This window comes from Lemur catta, chromosome 7 (genome assembly GCF_020740605.2).
Source record: "Lemur catta isolate mLemCat1 chromosome 7, mLemCat1.pri, whole genome shotgun sequence".
In the NCBI taxonomy this organism is placed as follows: domain Eukaryota; kingdom Metazoa; phylum Chordata; class Mammalia; order Primates; family Lemuridae; genus Lemur; species Lemur catta.
In genome coordinates, this window is record NC_059134.1 from 31,317,759 (window position 1) to 31,345,060 (window position 27,302).

Consider the following 27,302-nt stretch of genomic DNA (forward strand, 5'->3'; position numbering starts at 1 on the left):
TAAAATTGTGGTTAGATACACATAACATACACGTAAAATTTATGCTCTTGACCATTTATGTGCATACAGTTCAGTGGTATTTAATACAGTCATAATATTGTGCAACCATCACCATCATCCATCTGCAGAACTCTTTTCATCCCGTAAAACTGAAACTCTATATCCATTAACAATAACCCCCCATTCCCTCCTCCCTCCAGCCCCTGGCAACCACCACTCTACTTTTTAACTTTTGACATTTTAAAATTATTGGCTTAGGGATAGTAAAGCTCTGTCTGTAAGCTTATTTAACAAACCAGCATCCATGTAAAAGGCTCAGGCCAGGATCTGGCACACAGTGAGCGTTCAATAAATGGGAGCTATTACTATTGTTTTAGATAAGTTTAAAGCTGCTATCTACTAGTCTATTACTGATTTGTGATTGCTGGTGTCAGCCCAATGGACTTCACATCTCATCTTAGTCCCTTTTTTTCTTAAACGTTTCTTATAAAATAAGTATATACCCTGCAATCCATCCCTGATGTAAACCTGCTGCTTGTGACGACTCCTTGCTCCCTCCCTCACCTCACCGCCACTGTCGTCACTGCTAGTCTATTTCTCCTTGGTGGTTGTCCATTGTGTCTGATAATGAGGAGCCTGGTTTTCATTGTCTATCATGAACATCAGAAAAGCATACACATATTAAATGCTAACTTTAAGGCATTGCTGCACAGAGCAATTTAAGATAAAGTGCCCCCATCCCACCCAGTCTTCCTATGTAATCTATATAATCTCATGTTTTCCTGATTGTGACAGTTTGGCTCTTTGTCTCTTGGGTCTTCCTGACTTGAGGAACACTAGAAGTCAGAAGGATCATGGTTCTCTCTACTTTATCACATAATTGTAATTGCATGTTAGAGAATAACATTGTTTCCACGATGGAACCATATATGGGCTGCCTCACATGGGACAATATATGAAGAGTGGGTGGGGATGGTGCCTTGAGGGTGGATCAACTGGTGGGATTCAGACTTATTTGGAGTCTCAGATGACTTGGTGGACCATATAACTCAGAGATAATTCTTTGATGGGCTTATTTACTGGGCATAAGGGGCTTGTCAGAATGAAATTTCTACAGGAACACCTGGAGATAGTCATGGTAGGGAGGTCACAATGGAATCAACTCTTTTGCCTGCCATGCCTGGGCTCAAGGTCAAACTCTATGGAGAGAAACTTCCAGGTAGGTGTTACAGCAGCTCTTTTAGCAAAGGTATCTGAATCCTGGGGATCTAAGCTGTGCTTCTGCCCAGATGGGCAACATTGGTGCCTGGCTCTATAGAATTGGTAAGCACAGGAGCGAACACACTTAGGGCACTTTCCTGAGGGCTGAGGTGTTGCCAGAGACTGTTGGGGCAACAGCTATTAGCATTTGCATCATGATTACTATTGATGTACTTTCATCTGAAGGCAGACAGGTGCATGAGGTCTGGGAACAATTGAGAATAAGCATCCTTGTATCCTTGGTTCTACTTTGCTGTCAACTGTAAGAAGAGCCACTTACCTAATAACAGCTCTTTTGCGGGGAGTAGGGAGGGGCAAAGCAACACAGATACATCTGATGTCCAGACCAATTTTAAGATACATTCTGATTCCAGAAACTGTAAAAAGTAGAAGAAAATAATTTTTCTTAGAGCCAAGGAAATATGGTATATAATATCTGTTTGTGGCATAGTTTACTGGTATCAGTTCAACTGCATCACCTTCCAGCAGCAGCTTTGGAGTCAAAGAGAACTGAGTTTGTATTCTGGCTGTCCGATAGTTGTAAGCTACTTGATTATTTATTTAGGCTCCCTGAAGAAAATAATGATTAAAAATAATGATTAATCATCATAGAAATAATTCTTGTAAAGCACCTAGCGTATTGGCTGGCATACTGTAAAGGCTCAAAAATGATAGTTATAATTATTTAATTTTTGTGCAGTAGAAATGTAAAGTTTTACTAAATACCAAGCTACTGTTTGAAAGGAACACTGAAATTTGGAGAAGGATATCCAGACTGATAAAAGATCTATTAACCAAATCATGCAAATAAATGCTTTAAAAAAACATGAGAATAATTTACAATGTACAAAGCAAGAAGTAGGGGTGGTAAAGAAAAAAGGCATAATTGTCAGCTGCAAAGGTGAAGAGTTATCATGTGTATAAAATAGGGAATAGATTTGTTGTGTGAAAATCATGATTTTTAAAAGATAGTCGTTCTCATGCATTAACAACCTACTTTAACACATGCAAAACTTTCTACATATTTCCTCAGACTGCACTCTGTTGACTCAGACCCGGTCACCATCGCGTCTTCTGACCACATGTACTGGTTCTCATTACTGATGCTCATTTTCAGCTTTGATCTGCACGGAGAGAGCAATAGGGAGACTTCTGAAGTCAGTGCCCTAGAAATTTGAAACAGTCACAAGATTAGTATGATTTGGCTCCTTGGTGGTTTTTGTGGCTTTTTAAAAGCCTTTATTGTGGGCCTTTTGTGCAGTGATGATGTGGGAAGAGGCTGGGTATCTCATGGGAAGAAAAAATTGAACAGTGGCTGAGGTTATCTTAGCTTTTGTTCTCCTCTAATATCTTTGTACTACAAGGTCTTTATCTGTAGGGAGAAATTAATAAATACAGTGTTGGAACCTCATGTAAAAAAGCTCTTTTCACGTAGTTCATATCAGTTTGACTCCATGCTCGAATGTGCGGCAATAAAACAACAAGGCCTAGAGTTCGTGGGATGAGTACTGCGGTACCAAGATTGCCAGTGTATTCAGTATGGCCTTCAAAGTAGTGGTATCCCTACTGTGATTAGCTATGAACACTGAATCTTATTCTTCAAATGCAAATCATGGGCCTGGCAGACCCTATAGAAACTCTGGCAGAGCTCTTATTTAGTCTGTCTCTTTAATAAACCTGACCCAAATGTGACATTAATAAAGTGCTCTGTGTGAGCTGACAGAAGAGTATTTAGTTTCTTAATAGTGGTTGTATATCTCCCTTGATCGCATTAATGACTATGTTTAACTAGTAAGTTGGTATATAGTTGTTGCATTACTACAATGGGAACAGGTGCAAGTTTAAGGAGCTTCCAGAAAGGAAGAAAAAAAAAAAGAAACCAAGCAAGCACAAAGGCAAAAGAGAAGCATTACCAACATCCATCTGGCCTGTGACTAGAGAGCTTCATTGTAATGCGTTGCACTGTTCCCATGTTCTTGGCCAAGGGAGTTTCATTGCTGCAGGCAAGAAGCTTGATCAGTTTTTTGTCAGTCACGTTGATCTGTCACATTTGCCAGGCTGCACGGATGCATAATGTGGACAAGGAGCTGAGGATGATTTTGTACGTGCCAGATGGGAGTGTCTGATACCGTCTCCCCTGACTGCAGCAGCAACTGGCTTAGAATGTTCTTGAGCTACAAAAGCATCTCCCTATTACTGTGTAAAATTAATTACATGCCATCAGCTTATTGTTTGCTATAAATAGCCACAGATTTGTCTTCATTTACATTTTAGAAGGCTTACTCTTTTCCCAACAAAGCATCATTTTTCATGGGAATGTGTGTTGGGGAGAAATGCAGGTGCTTTCTCTCTACAGGAGCTGTGGCAAAACCCCAGCAGGACTCCGGTTTTTTAACAGTCACTCTTGGTTATAAAGGATTTTCATTCTTTTAATCATCAAGGACCTCTTTTATTCCCCATCTCCATCAAGCGTACCATGTTTTGAAAATTGTGGTCTATCAAACTGCCTGTATGAGTAAAACTTCCTCCCATTTTAATTAATATTAGCAGCCATAATTCAGAAGTTCTAATCAGCTGATAATGTTATAGCTAAGAAAGAAAAACAATATTTGTAGTCAGGCTTTTGTTAACGTTTTCGAGACACAAAGTATAATTTCTACTAGTTATTCTTTTAAAGTGATGAAAAACAGCTCTGCAAGTTTTATTAATGCCTTCACAGTCCAGTAGGAGTCCAGGGACCTTTGAATTACCAATGCCCTAGCATCATGTAGCTGTTATATTATTATTATGAATTATAGTTACAATTATAATTTATAATTTATATGCAGAATTTTCCTGTATTATGTTATTTGTCATAAGAATAATCACTTCATCTAGATATTTTCTTCCCATAATTTGAAGAAACTAAGAGACGGAAAATACAATCAATTTGTCCAGCATCACATAGCTATTCTGAGACTTCAGTTTCAAAATCAGGCCCAAAGCTCTCTTTTCATCTTTGATCATGGACCTCTACAAATTTTCAATGACTCTATACCCCTTCAGCATTTTAAAGTTGATATGTAGAATTTTTCATCACAACTTAAACGATTTCAAATATAAAGTTTTGAGTGTATCCAATATATCAGTTACATTAGTCTTTAGAATGTATCCTACAGTATATAGTGATCATCATCCAGTTACAAAATATATGGATACATTTTTCTTTAATAGAAGTTATACATCATTCTTTCTTCTCCTTGGTCTTGTATTTTTGTTCCGTTTTCCCTGTATAACGTTATCTTAAATTTTTTATACTCAAACATATTTTATTAATCATAACATTATATATCTTTGCAACCAAAGTACAATTGATCCTCATTATTTGTCAATTTTACGTTTGTGAATTTGCATACTCACTAAAATTTGTAACCTCACATTCAGTACTTGTGGCACTTTTGTGGTCATTCACAGACATACACAGGGCAGTGAGAAACATGAGTCACTGATGTGCATGTTCTCAGCTGAGGTCAAACAAGGCTACATTCTGCTTCTTTGCTTCAGCTACCATAACTATAAACAAGAGTCTTTTTTGAGGTCTATTTAGCACATTTGCATGCCTTTTTTGGTGATTTCCCTCTTGAAAATGGCCCAAGTGTAGTGCCAACATGCTGTCTAATGTTCCTAAGCATAAGAACACTGTGAGAACATATATGTTTCACATAAGCTTTCTTCAGGCATGGGTTACATAGTGCTGTTGACTGTGAGTTCAGCAATAATGAATCAATGGTATACATTAATCAAGATGTTTTTAATCAGAAACGCCATAAACAAAGTTATGTATTGGTTGGGTGATGAAATTATTCTGACTGGAGGCTTGCAGGAACTTAACCCTGTATTTCCTCTAGGAGCATGGTTCAATATTTGCTAATTCAATGTTAACAGCAACTTTAGAACATAGCTACCACAAATAATGAGAATTGACTACTATATGTATATAATTTTAAAGTATTTAAAATATTCCATAATGATAATCTCTGTTAGTACCTTTCTTCTGTACTGAGCTGTCACTGAAATTTTTATTAATATATAAATAATCATGCACATATAAATACACAAACACATACTTTACTTGTTGAATCAGTTTTATATTGTGGGCAATTAAGTGAGAGAAAATGGAGGACTATACAGAGGAACAGGGAGATGGAATGAGGGAGATGAAAGAATCATACCGTTTTTTGAATTTATACTACATGCCAGTAAAAGAAAAGAAAAGAAAAGAAAACAGAGAAGAGAGATGGGGGAAGAGAAAGTGAGAGAATCAGAGGGTAAATGAAGAGAGAGGAGAGCAGAACCTAGGTAAGGGGGAAGAAAATGGGATTTTATTACATATTTGGAGAATAGGAAAGGTATAAGAATTACACCTACCTGTAAAATGGAAGCCAATGGGAACGTCCACACATACACGTGTAGGTATGCACACATACAAACATTTCAAGAATGCCTAAAATTTATAAATTAAAATTTTCATTTTTTTAAAAAGAAACCCTTAGTTAATTGATTCATTTATCAATTAACTTTATCAATCACTTTTACTTTGTGAAAGTGATTGTCTAACAGTGTTAATAGGGATAAAATCTAGTGATGAGAAATTTGTGGGAATTATATCATCCAATGGAAAGGGAGTGTTAGAGGATATGCTACTTTGTGTTTACAGCAAAGATTTGCCTTGCTTTAAGAAACCATACAAAATTAGATGTGTTTTATCAGCTTGATGCAAAATTTCATGCATCAAGCTGATCAAATAAGAGTAAGAAGTATCCTTATAGTCCAAAATTGTTCTTTTTTGTTCAGCAAAGATTCATTAGGTAGGCACCTTTTAAAGTATGGATACCTTAATACATTTATATGTCAACTTAGGGTCAATTGGAAACAAAAACAAAACATCTGTGAAAACGTATGACTAAATATACCATTTAATTCAATATGAAAATATTGCCCAATTTATAGAGGAATTGTGTATCTTTTAGAAACCTATTTTATTACATCAAATGAGAGTACAATTGTTTCTCCCAAGTTTTGCCATTGACTTTAGCTAGTCTTCCTTTTAAGGTTAAATTGTAGTACATGAAAGGGGTCCTTGAATTTTATGGTATTATGTCATATCGAGGTTGTGGCAAATTAAGCACTGGGTGATAGGACTTGAAGTACGTTTATAATTCACATTTATCTTTGTGCTTAAATTTACAGACCAGCTTGACACAGATCCAAATATCAGTATTTTTGTAAATTACTGAAGTATCTAATCCAGTGAAATTGAGTTATATGGTCATGTCTGAAGAATTCTCATTTTGATAATTATACATGAGTAATCATGATATTCAGAGTCATACTATGGCTAACAATCTAAATTAGATTGAAAGAAATATCTATTTTGGAATACGTGGAACAAGTTTCATTTAGTGCTGAAAGGTCAGGCTAAAGACATTTCTAAATGGCACTTCCAAAAACTACAGTGCTTTTATTGCCAAAAGGGCAGTTAAAAATGCATTTCCCCCACATAATTTTGAATGTAAAAAAAAAATCGAAGAAATACATTCCAGTTTCATATTTTAGCTGAATGTCACTGATCAGCATGAATCTTTGCTAAAATGTCTTCCTTAATAGCTTTGTAAACTGTCATTTGTTCCAAAATTATAATGGTTATAGAGGTGGTAGAACAACATCATTCTGTTCTTTTTTAAGTAGTTTGACCTTCCCTAGCTAGTTTCCAAAGTTAGACCATTGAGCTTTCTCGTTTTTTGTTTGCTGAGGCAGAGGAGAAAGTTACATGAAACTTTCTAAAAAACATTAATTAATATTTAGCACCAGTTTTCTGTGAAAATAACTACTGAGAGAAGTGGTTTATCCAAGGAATCCAAAGTACTTCACAGACTTCCTTGAACGTCTCTATTGTGTAATTGAGGAGTAGGAAATCGTTCACTCCTTGGCCGTGTCTTTTTCGCAGTCCGGTTTCTTTTGGCCTAAACGTAACTGGGAAGAGTATCAGTTATGCCTGTAGTTTCAAAAACACAATAGGACAGTGAGAGCCTTTAGTCACAATTTCCTAAAGTACCACAAGATGGGGCTAAATCGTCAGTAGACAACTATTTTTGTGGCCCATCAGAGTAGGCAGTTACCTCATTTTACTTCTGCTATTGTTGCTGCTGTCGTTGGGAGGGGTGAAATGAGTATGTAACAATCTAAAGCTTACAAACTTTAGTAATTAAAATATTTTAAAACAACTCCGGAAAAAGTTATTTCTTCTTCTCAAATAATCTATTTTAGCAGATGTATATATCCACTATATAGCTTGCCAAATAGTGAGTTTGAGTTTTTGCATTTGGTATCTAAGTACCCTGAATTATTATAGTGGTTGATTATTTATTTGCGTGTATGACATAAAATAATACCTTTAAAGGGACTTTTTTTTTTTTAGCATTTCATAAATTGAAATACCTCTTCCTAGCCTTTGTTTCTTTCTCTATATTGTCATCATTGTCTTTTTCTTACCCTTCTCCTTCTTTTTGCCTTCTTTCATGTTTCCCATTTCTACCGGGTGACTTAAATGCTAAGCGTGTTTTTTCATTTCCTTTTTCTCTTCCTCCCGTGGTGACTGGGGAACGCTTAGCTGGCCATGCTCAGATAGACCTGAAGGAATTCCCTGGGTTGGAAAGAATGTGTATCCAAAGGATTTGGGATCTGATCTTATGTGCTAACTAGTGATAAAAATAAAATTGCACTGATGATGTTTATTATTCATTAACCAACTATTCATTGAGCATTGACTCTGGGCTAAGCACTGTACTAGGTATCAAGTATAAATCAGTTAAGATAGAAATGACTTCTTTCCTAATCAAGTTTTTAAAAATGCACAGATAATAAGTTTCCAGTTTGATAAGTTCTGACAAATATATTTACCTATGTACCCAATACCCAAGGCAAGATATAAAACATTTTCTTCACCTCAAAAATATCCTTAGGCCCCTTAAGTCCATTTCTAGTCAATGCCCCCCACCCACCCTCCTATTCCCAACAACTATTCTGATTTCTCTCACAATATATTAATTAAGCCCCTTCTTGAACTTCATATAAATGGAATATACTTTCTTATGCATGACTTCTTTCACTTTGAATAACATTTTTAGAGTTTATCAATGTTGTTGGGAATATCAATAATGTGTTTATTTATGTTGTATTTTTTATTGTATATATACACCACAATTTGTTTATTCATTCTACTGTTGATGGACATAAGTTGCTTAAGAGTGAGTGCCGTGGCATCAGCCTAGCTCACAGCAACCTCAAACTCCTGGGCTTAAGAGATCCTACTGCCTCAGCCTCCCGAGTAGCTGGGACTACAGGCATGTGCCACCATGCCCGGCTAATTTTTTCTATATATATTTTAGTTGGCCAGATAATTTCTTTCTATTTTTAGTAGAGACGGGGTCTCACTCTTGCTCAGGCTGGTCTCGAACTCCTGAGCTCAAATGATCCGCCTGCCTCGGCCTCCCAGAGTGCTAGGATTATAGGCGTGAGCCACCGAGTTGCTTAAAATTTTTGACTATAATGAATAAAGTGCAATGAACATTCTCATATATGTCTTTTTGAAGACATGCTTTCATTTGTTTTGGATATGTACCCCAAAATGAAATTGCTGCGTTCTACTATGGTTGTATTTTTAACTTCACAAGAAAGTGCCAAATAGCTTTACAAAGTGGTTATACCATTTTTTACTCCCCAAAATAGTACAAGAAGTTTCCAGTTGCTCCATATATTCAATAAGATTTGGTATAGTCAATCTTAATTTTAGCCATTCTAAGTGGCTATAAAGCAGTATTTCATTGTGGGGGAGTGCACTTAACCCAATAAAGGTATTCATTAACAAAACTACCAGACCTCTGGAGGGCTTGATGGAAAAGCTTGGAATGGAGGTCAAGGGTGAAAAGAAGAATCTCAGAGAGGAAAACCAAAGTAATGGGGGGATGACAACGTGGTGAGGGGGAATGGATGGATGGATGATCAGAGCCTTCATGTTGAACAGTTGTCTAAGATAACAGGGGTAAGAATCATTAAAAGTGCAGACAGTAGCAGAGAGAGATCTCAGATATATGAGGCATTTAGCTGTTTGTAGCCTAATTGATATTTAGCTTAAACTTTACAAAGTATTGCCTATATTACGGTAGAGTGTTTGAGCTATCATAGCCCCAGAACCTCTTCCTGCTTTCATTTTTATGTTGTCTTAAAATGCTAGTCATACTCTGTCAGAGTAATTAATACTAGTTACAGAGGACATTTTATTATGAAGAGCACCCTAAATTTCGACATCCTTGTCACATTTTGCTCTTGACCCAAACTCACATATAGATAGGATATTCTGGTTTGAAACTTTCCTTATCAAAGCTGAAAAGGGAGGGTTTCTCCAAACTTCTAGCAGTAGGATGAACACCACGCCTTTTAAAAGGGGAATGTAGAACTTAATGCTACCATAGATCATCAAAACATTTTGGAGGACTTTTATTGGTCATAGATATGATGGAGCTAATATACTTAGATCTTGGCATTAAAAAAATTATTCACCACTGTGATTATATTTCACTATCTTAAATATTAAATTCTGCATTTTAAAACTTTCCAATCAACTTTTTATTTTTTAAAAATAAACAATTTACTTTGGAATAATTTTAGATTTATAGAAAAGTTGTGGTGATAATATAGAGATTCCATATACTTTTTACTCAGATTCCCTTACTGTTAACAACTTATATAACCATGGTGCATTTGTTAAAACTAAGAAATTATTAAATAACATGGGTAAATTACTATTAAATAAACTCCAGACTTCACTTGGATTTTACCAATTTTTCTACTAATGTTCCTGTTCTGTTTTAGGAGTCAATCCAGGATGCTACATTGCATTTAGCTACCATATAGCCTTAGTTTCCTCTAATCTATGACAGTTTCTTAGACTTTTCTTATTTTTCATGATCTTGATAGTTTTGAAGAGTCCTGGTCAAAAATTCTATAAAATGTGTCTCAATTCGGATTGTCTCATGCTTTTCACATTATTATACTGGAGCTATGGTTTGGGGGTACAAATACCAGAGAGGCGGAGTGCCCTCTCCATTACATCATACCCAAAGGACATGGTATCAACATGACTTGTCACTGGTGATGTCAACCTGAATCACTTGGATAAGATGGTGTCTACCAGGTTTCTCCATTGAAAAGGTTACAGTTCTTCCCTTTTCACACTCTATTCTTTGGAAGTGAGTCACTAAGTCTAGTTCACACTCAACATGTAGTTGTCTGTGGTGGGGGAAGGGGGAGGACGGGGATTAAGATTCCTTTCTTGGAGTGGGGAGTATCTCCATATATTATTTGGAATTTTTCTTTAAGGAATATTTATATCTGCTATCCATTTATTTATTTCTTCAATAATTTATTTGTATTAGTATGGCCTCACGGGTATTTATTTTATACTTGAGGTTATAGCTCAGTAATAAGTTATTTTGTTCAAATTTCCAGCTTTAGCCTTTGGGAGCTCATTTAGGTTGCCTCTGGTGTCCTTTGGACATAAATGCCCAATATTTTTTAATTTTCCTTGTTAGTATTTTGCTATTTTCTGGTACTATAAGATGCTCTAGAATCACTTCATATTTCTCCAAAGATCCCTAGTTCCATTTATTGTAAACTGTATTTGGAAACTAAGATCTGGGTACTGGGTGTACTTGTTGCAACTGGGTGTCATTACCTCCAGACCCCACTCTGTGGATAGAGCTAGAAAATGTATGTGTGTATGCTATGTAGACACACGTTATCTATCAGTCTGTTATTAAATATGAGTTCAAACCAATGTCTCTGCCTCCAGTCTAGTACCACAGGGTTTACACTAGACTTCACCCCTGCTGATTTGTAATTTCTTTCTCTGTTAATAAGAAACCTACATCCTATTTATCTACCATTTGTTCACTTATTTTTTCAACCCTAGTATACATGTAAATTCAGAGTTGTTAAATGATATTCCTGTAAGAAACAAATTTACTAACTAGCATCCTATGCTTACATACAGTTCTTTTTGTCTTTAGCCTTATTGTTTTCAGTCAAGTAACATCATTTTCTTAAGTTACTTAGCTAAAATCCTTTTTTTTCCCTACCACCTTCAGTGAGGTTATGTCATGCATTTATAATACATAGAGATTCATTGTCAATCAACTTTTATATAAAGAGGCTTATTTTTTTTTCTCTGTTGCTATTCCTTTGTTTAGCACTGTAAATTTCTATGGTGTGGCATGGTATCCTTGATATTTAAAGAGATTTAGTGGTCAAAGTACAGTTTTTATGTGTAGAGTGCTTGGGCAAGAATTTGGGCACTGACTCACTTATAATTTAAAATTCTTTATGAAATCTAAGTTATAAAGTTTTATTCACAGCACAGAATGATTCACAACAGCAGAGGAAATACCTTTGCATGAAACACAGAATAAAATACCAGTATTATAAAAGTTAAAAGATGCAGTGGAAAATATTTGCCCTGTGCCAGATATTACTTACGTAGTCTAAGTCTACTGTTGGTAGACATAGCTGCTAGGGGCTTGGCATATCGTCGATAGAAACTCAGACTAATTTATCAAATGGCTGAATTACATTTTGATGTTTATTTTTTCAAAACAGAATTTATTACTTTTAATTTCTTCTTTTCCTGCAAGCTTTTTTTTTCTTTTTCCTGAAAACATCCTCTACCATAAGTACTTCTTCCGTTAATTCTTCAGAGGATATTTCTATGATTATTTGCATCTGTTATCTTTTTTATGTTTCCATATTTGACTTTTTTCTTTACCTAGTATGTTCTGATATTTTCATTGCTTAATAAAAACTACTGAGTAAAGCTGTAAATAATATTTACTTACATAACTGCAACTATGGTTCACTTTCCTTCCACTAGCAATCTAGCTGGTTGAACCAGATATAGTACACTGAGCTTGTTTCAGTACTTCCTGTTTTACTCCAGTGATGTTTACTAGTACGATGGGCCCTTATATCCATGGGTTCTTCATTCATGGATTTAACCAAAAGTGGATTTAAAATATTAACAGAAAACCAAAAAGGGTGGTTGCATCTGTACTAAACATGTACAGAGTTTTTTCTTTGTAATTATTTCCTAAACAATACAGTATAATAACTGTTTACCTAGCACTTGCATTGTATTAAGTATGATAAGTTATCTAAAGATTATTTAAAGCATACAGGAGGATGTGTATAGGTTATATACAAATACTATATCATTTTAGAAAAGGAACTTGAGCATCTGTGGATTTTGGTATCCACGGGGGTCCTGGAACCAATCCTCCACAGATACCAAGGGATGACTATATTAGTATCTTCAAGATATCCATCTCTTTCTTCTCCTTTCATAGTTAATTTGTGTATCTGGGGGCCTTTCTCCTTTCCAATTATTTGCTGTAGTTGTTGCTGCCTTAATGTCTTTTTCTAAGCATCTCTCTATATCCTAGGGCTTTGATCCTGTTTTCTAAAGACTCTTGCCAAATCCAATGAATATTTTTCATTTAAAAAAGTTATTACTAGACTACTTCATGTTTAACTGTTGAGTCCTCCATTCCTAAATTCTTTGACATGACATTCTTCTGATTCTTCTTAGTCTTTGTTTTACCCGACTTTCCGTTCTCCCCTGAGAGCCATTTTTCTTAAATGTTAAGGTAGCTCAATATTTTCATTTGTTTTTATTTTTGCTACACTTTCTCTGCATATTAATTTCCTATTGCTTCTGTAACAAATTAACACAAACTTGGGGTTTAAAACAGCACAAAGTTAAGCTCGTATGGTTCTGGAGGTCTGAAGTCCAAAATCAATTTCACTGGACTAAAATCAAGATGTTGGGAGGTCTAGTTCCTTCTTGAGGCTATAAGAGGAGAACAGTTTCTAGCAGCCACCTGTATTCCTGGGCTGTGGCCCCTTTCTCCATCTTCAAAGTGCAGTCACTCAAATCTCTACTTGTGTCATCACATCACCTTCTCCTCTAATTCTGATTTCTCCTCCATTCTTCTTAAAAGGACCCTGTGATTACACTGGCCCCACCAAGATAATCCACAATAATCTCTCCATCTCAAATTCCTTAACTTAATCACATCTATAAAGTCCCTTTTGGCATGTAAGGTAACATATGTGCAAGTTCCAGGGATTGGGATGTGGAGATCTTTGGGGGGCTACTCTTCAGCCTACCATGTTCTTGTTGATCTCCTTCATCCTTATGGCTTAGATTAAACTAAATGTTGGTGGTTTTTATAGCAGCATCTCCTACCCAGCTCTCTTTCCTGCACTCACGATCCTTATATCCAACTGCCTGTGAGACATTTTCATCTGGACTTATTTCAAATTCAATTATAAGAAATAGACCTTATCATCTTCCCCAGACCATTTTCTTTTCCCGTGTTCTTTATATCAGTTGATAGTTTTTGAAACTGAAACATGGGGTCATCCTTAAATCTCACCCCTCTCTCAGTTCCCATATTAAATTAGTCCCCATGTCCTGACAATTTAACTTCTATATTTGCCTAATGCATGCCTTCTAGTGCATCTTTATTTTGATTGTCAGTTTCCTCATTTGCAAAATAGGATGACAGTGTATAATTCTTGTAAGCATTATTATACCAACTTCACAGATAAAGAAATTGAAGCATAGAGAGATCAGGACCTTGTGCAAGGTTACATAGTGAGAGAGAGATGGGATTTAAACATGGGGTCTAGCTTCTTCTGTTACTCTAGTTAAGTTCCTATTATCTTTTCTGTTTTACTCAGACAGTCTCCTAACTATTAATATTTTCCATGATAAAAATGTTGGCTCTTCAACTCTACAGTTCACATAGTCACATGATCTTTCTAAGATGCCTCAACAAGGTATGTATACAAGGCTCTTTTTGATCTGTAATCTGTCCGCCTCTCATTATCACATTCTACCAAGCTGTAATCTGCTTTAACTCACACTCAGCAGTCCTGAACTCCTTGTATCTTCTAATGCATACCTGTTGTTTCTCAATTTAGTGCTCTTACTTTGGCTAATCCTTTGCCTAGATTGCCATTTCCTTAAACTCTTCTGTCTTCAAAGCCCTACTTGTTCTTTAAAACTGAGCTCAGACATCACCACCAAGAAAGCATTTAAACTTCCTTTTTTCTAAGTTTATATTAGCTGCTCCTCTGTATCCTGTGTGTATCTCTACTATTAAACCTACCATTCTAACATGTATCAGTTTGTATGTTTGCTTCTTCCAAGTGTGTGGCGTTTTTTTTTTTTTTTTTTTTTTTAACTCAACTCAACTGCTGGATCCTTGAAGAGAAAGATTATATTTTATGCTCCTCTCGCTTCATGATATCTAGCATAGTTCCTGGCACAAAATATCAGTCAATAAATGCTTTTGAATGAAGGAATAAGCTAATGTATGCAGCTGTTTTTTATTATTTTCTCAACAAGATCCAAAGAAGTCATTGTGTTTTCTGCATAAAGCTATTATCTCCAAGTCTTTAGATAATAATCACAGTGGAGGCAATTACCAGGCTGAAGAAAAGAAAATGAATTCAACTCTTGATATAGAGTCCTGTCTTAATAAGAAATTGCATTACACAAAATAATAAACATGGACTAAATTATGTTATTAATGTTTAATAGAAAGAATGTTTTTATTGCCCCTAAGAAAGCATTTTCTATTTTTGCCTTGTTCAATATAAATAAGCTGAAGGTATAATGACAAGAAAATGTAAAGGACCTTTATTCATACAATTTAAATTTCTTATAAATAACTAGTGATAGAAGTGAAATCTTTTCCTATTTGTATACATTTTCATTCAAGCATGAAAGCCCCAATAACTAGTTCCAAACTGTCAATTTACCCAAAAGGAATATATCTATTTTGTACCTCAGAAACAGGGAACCAATACCTTGGAAAAAGATCATTTTTCTTTGTGAAAAGAATGTATAGCTTTGTTTTAGAATGTTGGACCTTTCTATAATCTAATATCAGCTGCTCCTGTTATTGATGCAATATTCCAAAGAATCTGAATGACAATCTAGCTTTGCCAGTGCTCATGTTTACTTATTCTTCTATAATATGAAGAATATTATAATCTATTTTATAAATTGACACTATTTATTACTGATTTATAGTCACTACTTTTTAAATCTGGCTGGACTGCAAAGAAATTATATTATGTCATTTTATATAATAAGAATAAAGTACTTTTTTTTCACTAATGGAAAACTTCCAACAAAAAGCAAATAGCAAACAGCAAAAAAGCAAAAGTGTTTATTTTTGAAATAGGACACCAAATAGAGCAGAGAACAACTGAGGAAGAAATTCTGCTAAAATAATTGGGACTCAAGGACACTGAAAATCTATGACCTCATCAGCCTAGAAACAATTAATTTTATTATGGCTCATTACATAACCTCCTGAAGATACAAGCACCATGTAAACTAAGAAAAATGAAGGAGCAATGAGAGAACAAATAAAGCATTTCCCTTTGGTGGCTTTAATGCTATTTTGATTTCAAAAATACTTTACTTATCTTGTTAAAAAAACATTGTGGAAGTAATTAATTGTGATATTTGAATGGGGCATTTGGATTTATACTCCAACCAAATCATCTGAGACACTTTTTGAGGTACTTTTAAGCAAAGTTACAAATGGTGGCTACTACCTTATAAAAATGGACAGTGTGTACAGGAAATTTGGGGGATGACTCTTGATTTCAAATCCATTTTTCAGTTTTTTTCCTCATATTTGAGTAGCGAGCACCCTTAGTTGTGCTGTCTGTGAACAAAGATTCCGTTTGTTAAAATTTCATTAATTGATTAAGCAAATGCTGTCCCCTAGCTGCTGTTCTTCATATTGTGCTCCTCTGGCAAACTCATCTAGTCATTGCTTTGCTAATCATTCCAGTCTAGTGATTTCAAATACTGCACCTGCATCTTCACTCCTGTTGGCCAATCTTTGTCCTAGGATTGTGTTTCTAGCTGACAATGATACTCCTGCCCCTCACCCCCCAGAGATACAACAGTCACCTTGACAAATCTCAATATTCACACATCCATCTCTCTTTCTCCATTCTCTCCCCTGCCTCTAATACTTTCCGAAGCTGGCTGCAAGTGCTTTCATCATGTGTGCTCGCCCTGGCCCACTACCTGACAAGAAATTTCTGAGCTCCAATCTTTCCAGTTCGTATGGGTAAAGAGTCTCTTCCCAGTTGTTGAAAGCAAAGGCAGCAAGCTCAAAATCTTTCTCTGATAGAAAAAGAAAATGTATGAGATTGAGCACAAGAGCACACTATATTTGGTATGAGTCAAGATGGAATGATTTTTTTTTTGACCAATCTGGTTTAGAATCCTTTTCACTGAATTTACGAAGTTACTGTCTTAGGACACTAAATGAAGAATTTATGGATCTATTTGTTAAGTACAAGACATACCACTGACCCTAACACAGAAGTGGCACTTATTAGGTCTTTTGAGGGTTTCATTAAAAAAAAAAAATAGATTCTGTAAAGGTTAACCTTTTCTCCTATTGGTCTATTACAGACTGACATGCTTTGAAAATTGGCCAATTTAGACAAATAGTAAACTGAGATAGGGGGGTGATATATTTTATTGACTGGGATTATATTCTTGGGTAATATAATCTGCAGATAATTTAGAGCAGCTGCACCCTAAATTTGGATAATATAGAAAATGTGTGTGTGTATGTGGAGTGAGGAAGAGCAGAAAGGAGCCACATACCTTAGTTTTAATGGTATGTAACTGGTTTTTGGACATTGAGGCAGTCTGCCCTGCTGGGTTATGTTTTTGGGAATAATGTCCTGCATAGATGAATGAGTAGATTTTCTTGACCTGTACAAAACTCTTTTCATGTCACTTCTCAAGAAAAAAAAGTTAAAATGATTTTTTTCAATGCCTGCCAGAGAAAGTCCACAGTAAGGCCTTTCCCAATCTGATCTTTATCTTCTTGTTTTATTTCTCACTATTTCTCTATATGCATTCTCTTATCCAATTTGGATGTGATACATAGTATTTTCAAACGCAACTTACTTTTCTCCCTTCTCCATTAATTCATTTCCATCTATTAAAATTTTACCCATTCTTCAGAGGCCAATTGAATTTCATTTCCTTCATAACTCTAGAAAATATCTAGAGTTTATCTTTCTTTTTCTTCTAGAATATTATCTTCCATATGACACCCAATCTGTACTATTTTCTATGCCCATTTAACTTTTGATATTATTTAGCTTTTCCTTATGCTTATTACAGTGTAAGTTCTCCAAAGGTGGAGACCATATCTTGTCTTTATAATGTTCACTGTGCTTGGTTTATACTAAACATTCAGTTACTCAAATATATGTTGCGATGAATAGATATGAACAAATTAACTTAGCCATGATGGCTATGTGTAATTGGACTAATGCAAACCTATTATTATTACCCAAGAAAACAACTCAAAATGATACTCTCCAGAAATAATAAACCAAACTTTTTTTTCCTCCTCAAGGGCTAACCTTTCTTAGTGACAACTTTCTACAATAGAACTATAAAATAAGATTTTGCAGTACTAAGAGCCTACCTGTGACTATGTGCCATAGGACCATGACCGGGTTCCTCAATCTTCGGATGCCTTTGTTTCTCTATCAACAACAGAAAATAAAGTGCCTTATTTCCCCTGCTTGATAGTAGAAGTTATAGGGAATAATAAATCCTATCTTTGCCTTTCCTGTTCTTTTCAAACAAAGAATAGTTACCAAGATTTCAGGGTCAGTTAAAAAAAAATCAGAAATCTTTTTAAAAGTATATTTCATGATATAATATTGTTCTGCTAAACTATTAGAGGTATAACCCTTGGTAAAAAATTATGTTTAATGTTATATTTTTATAAATATAAAAGAAGTTTGTGTCTTTACAAATTATTTTCTTTCTTGTTATGGATTTAAAACTTAATTGATAGACAATGAGTTAAAACTTATAAAATTTTAAATTATAGAATAATGCACTATACACAAACCAAAATGCATGGGCAATATTATGTATACAAATTTCTTACTGCAGAAAATGACATCAAAATACATAATTTTCATTTTATATTTGTAAGATCTTATTGTCTATTTACTCAGAGTCTGTAATCAAGATAAAAGACAAGCTTTTCTGAGAACTTTGGAAGCTGAGCAACCAGAGGTATAGTTCCCTAACCATATGCCCACAGGTCCTGGGGTGCTGCAGTGAATGCACAGGGGTACCGAGGGACATTTTAAAATTTCAAGAGAAAAACAAGATACTTAACATGTGTTGAGCACTGAGCAAACTATTAGCTCTAGGTAGTTTATAGTTTTAACATTGGAGTATGCTATTAATACCTTATTTCGATTACTTCATGCATTTGTGAAGCTGGATTCTTGGAGGTTGCTATAATGAAAAGCAAGAACCATGGGAAAATCAATGCGGAATGTGGAACAAGAAATGAGAGTGATAAAGTCCAATATGATCCCAAGGTTTGTGAAGTTGTACAGTGGTCAACTTAATTAGCTAAAATAATTAAATAATTACAGTTATTTAAGAATAAAATATTAATTATCTTCCACTTTAATTGTATAATGTTTTCAAACACTACAAAGTTGTTAGGATATAAATACTTATCAAATGGTTTGGCCCAAACTACACTTTAAATTGAACTTTTAGGTATTTCTTTTGGCCTAGGGTGCTGTTAAAAATTGCTGAGAACACCTGAAAACCAGGAAAATCTGGGAGTTTTCTTCACTGAGATAGGAATGCAAAGACTTTATTGGAGATCAAGCAGAGATGAGTCTAGCTTATGTCTTCACACTATGGAGGGAAACAGAGTTACTTGTGGGATTCTGGGGGAGGACTAAAATGGGCTCATTTTGAGATGACCTTCTACACATGCTGCTTGTCTGGAAACAGGGTTCCTCTATTTATGTGATACTAAAAAGACTCTATATGATCAGGTCTAGTCTTTGTAGTCTAAAAAAACCTCTGTGTATTAGAGAAATAAAATATTTGATTTTAGTTCACTGTGCTGGTACAGATGCCTGTCCATTTTTGTACACAAAAAGAGGAGAAAAGAGGAATTAAAGCATATTTTACTCACTAAAGGAGAACTTCCAGAAATGGGTATACATATATTTTATTTCAAAAGTTTTACTACTTTTGATGGAAAAACGTTTTAGAATTATTTTAACACTAATGTGGTTTTTAGGTTTGAACTAATTTATTCATTGTTGAGGTCACTCATTTTATTATTCACCTTGAAATGTTCTCTAGAAATGATTATGAGTATCAGTTGTCATTTGTTTCTTAATTTTTAAAGAGGACATTGTTCTTATTAATTATCTTAAGGAATATAAATATATTGCCACTTAATCATTTTTAGTAACATTTTGCTAATGTGCCTTTATTTTATATATGAGAAGAGTACATACATTTCATTCTTAGTGTTAATACTTCTAAGAATTCTAGTATTTACATTAAATTTGGATATTTTTAAAAAATAGATTCATTATTTTAAAATAATAACAGATTGCATATTTACTACAAGTTGGAGATATTTAAGTAAATGTCTATTAACATTAACAAGGTTATATTAAGACACTCCTATTGATAATTCATACTTATTATCATTAGCTGCCAAGCTTAATAAGCTGCAGACAGGAAGATACGATTCCTTTATATAATATAATGAAGCAGACAAAAGAATTAGGTTATGAAAAGACAGAGAGATGGTGAGCACCTAGCCAAATATGATTGTGTTGAAATTTTTCTTTTCTATCCATTTAATTCCATGGACTATGTTCATGACAGTTTAGTATTAGAAGATCTTAAGTAGTTAAAGAAGGGATTTTCAGAGGAACTACACTCTCAGAAAGGATATAATAGAGAAGAAAAAGAGAAGCTACCCTCATGATGTGTGAGGGGAAAATTTTCTGTGTATAACATATGTCTGGAAAGAAAACGAATAGTTCAACAAATAGAAAAATTATAGAACATTGAGGATTGATGATACCCTATGGATTTTATCCAACCCTTTTAATTTAGATGTGAATGGTTTGAGTCCCAGAAAAGTTAAGCAACTTGCTTTTGATCACACAGCTAGTTATCAGCAAAGAAACTATTAAAATGTAGAGCCTCTGCATATGTCAGTGCTTTTCCATGCCATTATGTTCCAGGACATAATTCAAACAGATTAATTGTGTATGCAATATTTATTTTTAACGCAATAAATCACTCACATTGTGATTTTAATTCAGCAGATTTTTCTCTGTGTTTTTAGGACATTTGAGGACAAGAGGCAGGCAGGAACACGTTTCAGTGAAAATAGCATGGACTTAGAAGTCAGGATTGAAATTCTGACTCTAATATTTATCTGCTCCATAATACTGGGAAGATATTTAAAATCTTTGTGCCAGAATTTCCATATTTATGTACTTGAGAAAATATGTCCTATTGTGTTGGGATTTAGAATCCCAATTTACAGAAAGTGTATAGAGAGCTAATGATGCTAGGATTGTTGAGTCTGCAGACAAAAAGGCTGAGAATTGTAGGAGGCTGTGGTGTTAGTGTTTGAGGCATTGACTTACAGGGTCTCTTCTTAAGAGGAGGATGGATTTCTGTAGTACATTGTTAAATGAAAAACCACTTAAGGGAGAGAGTGGTGTCTGCCAGAGGTACCCAAATATACTGATTACTTGCCCTCTTTCTTGCTGTCTTGGATTTGGTGGCATTAAAACAAGGCAGCCATCCCACTCATTAAGTATCTTTCTGGTACAAATTCTACTAAGTGTAGCATTGACTTTGTTGCTTTTCTTTATTTCTTTTCCCCTTTTCCCCAATGCCCTCCTCCTCTTCCTTTTTTTGAGTAGCAACTATCCTACCCCTTCAGGATGGTTCCTTGATAAAATATAACCATAGGATGATGGGTTACATTGTCTTCCATGTGTCCCTTTATATGTGAACAAAGCAGATGGTTCTTTTCACTTTGATAGTATCTTTAATATTTACTTACAAAATTATGCAAGAATATGAAGTGCACTATCTCCATTTTTATTTTCTCACAGCTGTTCACCAAGAAAGTACATTTGCCCTCTTTTAAAAGAGAAGGAGATATTAAATGGGAAGATAGACCAATCTCAATTCAGGTACCATGGACCTATGGTTAAACTTGCAGCTGGGGAGTGAGTGTGTGTGTGTGTGTGTGTGTGTAATTTTCTAGGTTAGGGATCCAGAAAAACTTGTCCTAGTTAAGAATTCACCAGCTACTATATTTCTTTAGAGAACTTACTTTAATGATACGTGCACAATTCCTGTGAGTTGCCAGATTTATGTAAAGATGGAGAGAGATACTCTCAGTCTTCTGATACTAGGAAGGAGCTCTGCTCCAGGGAACACTTATGCTGATGTTGCAGGTTTCCTTGCTGGAGACTTAGATAGATGAAAAGAAATTAGGAAAGAGTCTGGACCTCTGAAATGCAAAGAATTTGGGGAACCAGGACTGACCATAGTTTTTTTTTTTTTTTTAATTTGGCAGAGGTGATTTTTTTTTTCCACCTACTTCTCTGGGAAGGATGAAAATCAAATTAATTGAAGCAATGTAAATGAAAGGAGTTTATAAACAGCAACACTTTAAATGAAGGTAATATATACACAAACAATAATTATTTTATGTTAAATGGGGGAATAATCACCATCTTGACGAAGGCAGAGAATCTGCTTTTTTAGGGTGTCTTTCCCAATGTTTGATCAATCTGAGTCCTCAGATGCCCTCATGAACTTTACAAACAAACTAAGTATATTTTTGCATTTTCCTTTCCCAGGAGACTGGGCTTTAAGGGCTTTATTGAAACACAAGATATTCAGCAGGGCTGGATTTGTGGGCATGAATTTATGCAAGTTTCTTTTCCTAAAATCAGAGCACAGACTATTTATTCTCAGTGGACTACTCTGCTTAAAGTGTTTAGATTGCTTTTACTAACTGTAAGGCTTTTTCAAAAAAAACAAAAAACAAAAATCAGAGAATAGATTATATTTCATTTTAAACATGTTAATTCAAGTATAGAGCACAGCACTCTTCATACTGAGAACTTTTGAACCCTGCTCCTGAACAGAAATACAAAGGAAACCTTTGAAAGCAAAGCAGATGATGTACTGTCTATATTTAGGCCTCAATTTGTTTATAGCTAAAAAATCAGTGGGAAAATCATGATCAAAAGCAGGGTAATTAATACAAAAAACTGTTAGGCTGCTTCACCTGGAATGATTCTGTAATAAGTCTTTGACTCAAATAAGTCTTTGACCCAAAGAAAAAAAATGTCCTATAGGTTCAGAATTCTTTCTGGCAATAAACTTCCAGTGTAAACAGGAAGACTTTTGGGCCTCTTGTAAATTTTTAAAACAAATGATACTCACTGCCTTGCACTCAGTATTTTTTGACTTTGAGACAAGAATTGGAGTGATTAGTAAAAAGTTCCAGTTTGAAGTTCAGTAGGAAGGTTATTTACTACTACCATAATAGATATTTTTTTGTGTGTGCAGCAGTAATTTATTGAAAAAATGTGAAGGGCATATGCTATTAAGTATCTTTAATAATAGCTCATGATTCTAAAGAACTTGACAATTAGATCATCATTACTAAAGAAGAGAACCAGGAACTCCAACCTTGTATGCTGTGATTGATACTGCACAGCAAGAATATTAAACAGTTTCTCCAAAGACAAGCCTGGGTTTTCTCTGCTAAGATGAGAAACTATGCAGTTAGAAACTTCCTCAGCAGGCTGAGAAAGAATATATATATTTTTGAAGGGGAGCGTGTGAGAGACAGTACACGCTTTTTGTGTCTTTAACGCCCGCTTAAGATCTGGGAATAAGCCATGTCTCTGAACCAGTTTGGGTGGATTTTTCCAAAGTATAAAGGGAAACCTCAAACAACATTTATATCTGGGGCCTCATAAACACTTCGGAAGATTTAGAGCTTGAAAGCAAAATTTGAAAGCAAATTTGGGCGGGAATACAAAAAAAGTTTTGTATTTTTGTTTTGTTTTATCTTTAAATAAGCAGTCCCTGCAAATCCATCTGCCTTCACCTGGAAGGATCAGTCCTTGAGGGGTGGGAGTGGGGAAAGCTTTGGCTTCTATGTCCTTGGGGAGCTAAAGCCAGAGCCCCTGAACTTTGCTTTCCGCCGGTGGGAGGAGGTGGGGAGGGTGCTCATCTGCTTTGCTGCGGGGGGACACCCCTCTTTCGGGACACTGTCATTTGGCCCTTCTTCCCATCTCTTACTCTCACAACAGAACAAGTCCGAGGCTTTTCTGGAGCTAAAGCAAGGGCAGTGGGGCCAGGCACTGGAAGGACTGGCTTACAAAGCGGCAAGCTTTGGAACGAAGTCGCTCTGCCGAAAACTCTGGGCAAGAGCTGTGCTAGCGCTGTGGCGAGTCCGTTCTAGGGCTTTGAAAAGCCTTTCTCCCCACTCCTCTTAGCTTTCTGAACAGCATTGTAGCCAAGTGCAACACAGCGCGTATTTGGCGCAAAGAGCCCTGAGGACGAGAGGCATGCGATCACTTCCCAGTCTCCCCCTGGCCGGGTCCTAGGTAGTCTCAAGAGGAACCATTCTCTGGTTTGCAGCGCGGCAAACGCGGCTGCAGGTGGCAAGCGGAGCTGTCCAGCACTGGTGCGGAGCCAGCGAGAGCAGGCAGCTTCGTGCGCCCCGCCGGGCTGAGGCTCGGCGCAGGGCTCTCGCCCGAGGAGACCCTGTCCTCGCTCACTGCCACGCGGCCTCGCCCGAGGCGGGGAACGCTAGTCCCGGCAAGCTGCTTCTGCAGGATGGGCGCCAACGTGTTGCCCCTTTCCTTCCCTTGCCCTGTAAGCGTCTCCGCTGGAATGGGCAGGAGGGACCGCTTCCCTTTCCCTTTCCCCTCGGAACTTCCTAAATAAACTCGGAGAAAGGTAGGGGAAAGGACAAACGTGGACCCTAATCTCCACTTGGCGCTGTCAGGTTTCCCCAAGGTGTCTCCAGAGGGAGGCCTCCCGCCCCTGGGCCCGCGCCCCCTCCAGCCCCGCCGGGCCCGCCAGCTCCCCAGCGGCCCTTCCCGGGGCAGACGGACAGGGCGTCTGGGTTTGGGGCCCCTCGGTCCGATCCGAGCCACGGTGCGCTCCTCCTCGGAGCAGAAACCGCGGCAGCCCGGAGGGCGCGCAGAGGACAGTAACGAAGTGTCCTCGTTGCTCCTGAAACGTGGCGACAGGCGAGGCAGAGACTCCCGATGAGTATGATGGCGACACGTGATGCCGGCGGAGGGAGAGGATGGGGTGGGGGGAGATAAAGAGAGAAGGAGGGAGGCGGGCAGCAAGTGGAGAGAGGCGGGAGGACAGGGGCGGGAGGAGAGGGGAAAGGGGGCGAGACAGGCGCGCAGGCGGCAGAAGCCTCTGCCTCCCCGACCGCGCGGCCCGCAGCCCTCCCCGCCCCGCCGCCCGCGGTCACACACTCGGAGCCTCCCGCGAGCGGGAGCGCGGCGCACGGCGATGCGCCGAGGCGGGCGCTGAGGCGGCGCCGCGCGAGCAGCAGCAGAGGCGGCGGCGGCCCCCAGCCCGGCCCGGCGCCGCCGCCGAGCCCGGGCCCCACGGTGCGGCGGCGCCCCAAGTTCCCGCCATGAGCAGCCGGCTCGGGGGGCTCCGCGGCCCCGGGGACTCCCGCCCCGCCGAGCGCGACCGCAGCGCCCCGCGGCCCCGACGCGCCTAACGCTGCCGCTCGCCGGTCCCGCCGCCGCCGCCGCCGCCGCCCGCGTCCCCGCAGCCTCCTCGGCCGCCGCAGCGCCTCCGGCAGCATGTCTCGAAGGAAGATTTCGTCCGAGTCCTTCAGCTCTCTGGGCTCCGACTACCTGGAGACCAGCCCGGAGGAGGAGGGGGAGTGCCCCCTGTCCAGGCTCTGCTGGAACGGCAGCCGGAGCCCGCCCGGGCCGCTGGAGCCCAGCGCGGCCGCCGCCGCCGCCGCCGCCGCCCCGGCCCCGGCTCTCTCTGCCGCCGCCGCCGCCGCCACGGCCGGGGCCAGGAGGGCGCAGCGCCGGAGGCGGGTCAACCTGGACTCGCTGGGCGAGAGCATCAGCCGCCTGACGGCGCCCTCGGTGAGCGGGGGGCGGAAGGGGGGCCCGCGCTTTGGGAGCGAGGACGAGGATCGGGAAAGTTGGCGCCGGGCGAGCCGGGGCGTGCGCGCGAGCCTACCGCTGGGGGGCGGCCGGGCCTCACCCCGCCTGGCCTGGGGTTCCGGCGCCCCCGGCAAGACCCGATCCACTTGGTTGGGGCGGAAGTGGGGACCAGGACACGGGAGAAGAGTAAGACTCCACTTTTCTGGGGTCCCGGGGTCTCCAAAGTCGGGGCCCTGTCTGCCCACCTCCAGCCTCGGACCCTACTTCATCACTGTCCCCTGACGGCCCCAGTGCTCCTTCACACCCACCTGTTTTCTTTCCCCCAAACTTTCCCAGGCACTGTTCTGCAGTTCCATTTCCATGTCTTTCATCTGTGTTCTCCAGCATCCCAAAGGAGCCCCAGCCCCTTCCAGGAAACCCTTCCTCTCCTTAGTTCCCACACTCTCTTGGTCTTAGCGTGACCTTCTCTGACATCGTTGAATTCCACAGGCTATCTGCATTCTGTGTTGCATCCCTTTTCTCAAATCTTCAGATACTCTCTGCCAGATATTTTTCTGAGTTGCCTTATGATGAAGAAACCTCTAATCTTTCTCGTGTTCTCCCCACCCAGTAGTTTTTTCCCTTTATTCACCAAGCGTTTATTGGCTCAAGCTGCTTTTCTGGGTAAACCTGGTGTCTGGTTTTCTAAAGCTCTCTGGTACTTCTTGCACCCGTATCTCATCCTCCACTCCCCCTTCCCTGGATTCCACAGTGCCCTCTCCCTCATTTTTCCGGGCCTTCCTTATATTAGGCCCTTCATAAATATTTGTTGAATGAATAAATGCTTTCCTAGGCTTCTCCAGACTTGGGCTCATCTCGGGATGTCTGTAACAGCAGTTCCAGGTGTACACCAAACTCCCCTGGCTCTAAGGCATCCTTTCTGGCCGCTCCTGCCTCATTCCTGCCCAGGCATTTCAGCTACCTTTGATTTTTATCTTTTGCAGGAATGGCAGAACTCTGATCTAGTCTTTCCCTGTCTGGGTGAACTCTGTTTTGAAGGAATCCACTCTATTGCAGACAATCTGAAAGAGATTCAGTGTCAAATCTCCATCCACCTTTTATCTTCACTTTGACCTTGGCTACAAGCGTTTTAACTCCCGATGGTACTTTACCTATCCACTCCTGGGACTTTTGCGTCTTTAAAGTCTCCAGAATGAATTTGAACACTGATCTTGTTTGATTACTGTTGAGTCTCGCTTTTGAAAGTACTATTGCAATTGTTGGTAGAGGGACCTGCGGAGTGAGAGCCGGAGCGGCTGAGTACTGGTTCCAGGTAGTCCTGCAGATATCCTTGTGGCACTTACATTAATGGAAAATGATTTTTTTTTTAATCATTGAAAATACTCTTCAGTCATCTTCCTCTTCTTGTGTATTTTTCCTCTTTTAATATACCTTTCTACCTCTTTTCTCCATTGATAACCTAGGAAATAAACCTCAGAATGGGTTGGCTGCTGTTTGCTGTTCTTCCCTGCCAGTATTTCCAAGGCAGCATCATCTTAGCAACTATTTGATGTTGCAGATTGTTGGACATAATCCTTTATAAGAGGAGTCTAATATCCTGTGCATCTGTAGATTTGTGTCAGTATCTAAAAGCAACATTTGTGCAATATACTATTAATAATTCCTCAGTACAACAGATTCATATTTGATAAACTGATTTTACTAAAGATAATGAATAGTTTTGGGAGAATTGTTTTTCTATAATTTTGGAGTTTTCTTTTTGCCTAAGAACCAGAATTTACAAATTTTAAAAAAGTAATTTTAAAAAAGTAAATTGGTAATGCCAATTTAAC

At 38.2% G+C, this 27,302-nt stretch overlaps 1 protein-coding gene and 1 long non-coding RNA gene across 3 annotated transcripts in view; one reads left to right on the plus strand and one right to left on the minus strand.

The window, feature by feature from the left end:
- Positions 1 to 5,726: 5,726 nt before the first annotated feature.
- On the minus strand, positions 5,727 to 25,817 carry LOC123641754. The gene is made up of 3 exons (XR_006736342.1): positions 25,779 to 25,817; positions 17,901 to 17,961; positions 5,727 to 5,743 (listed from the first exon to the last, which is right to left on the minus strand). It is a non-coding gene; the product is annotated as an uncharacterized LOC123641754 (long non-coding RNA).
- Positions 24,773 to 27,302, plus strand: part of GUCY1A2 (guanylate cyclase 1 soluble subunit alpha 2) — a 268,051-nt gene continuing 265,521 nt past the window's right edge. Inside the window, exon 1 of one of the 2 annotated variants that reach the window (XM_045556684.1) lies at positions 24,773 to 25,449. In XM_045556684.1, coding sequence (XP_045412640.1) covers positions 25,153 to 25,449 — 297 coding nt within the window. In that variant the 5' untranslated portion in view covers positions 24,773 to 25,152. The remainder of the gene's footprint in view (positions 25,450 to 27,302) is intronic. The other variant, XM_045556686.1, reaches the window with a different exon arrangement.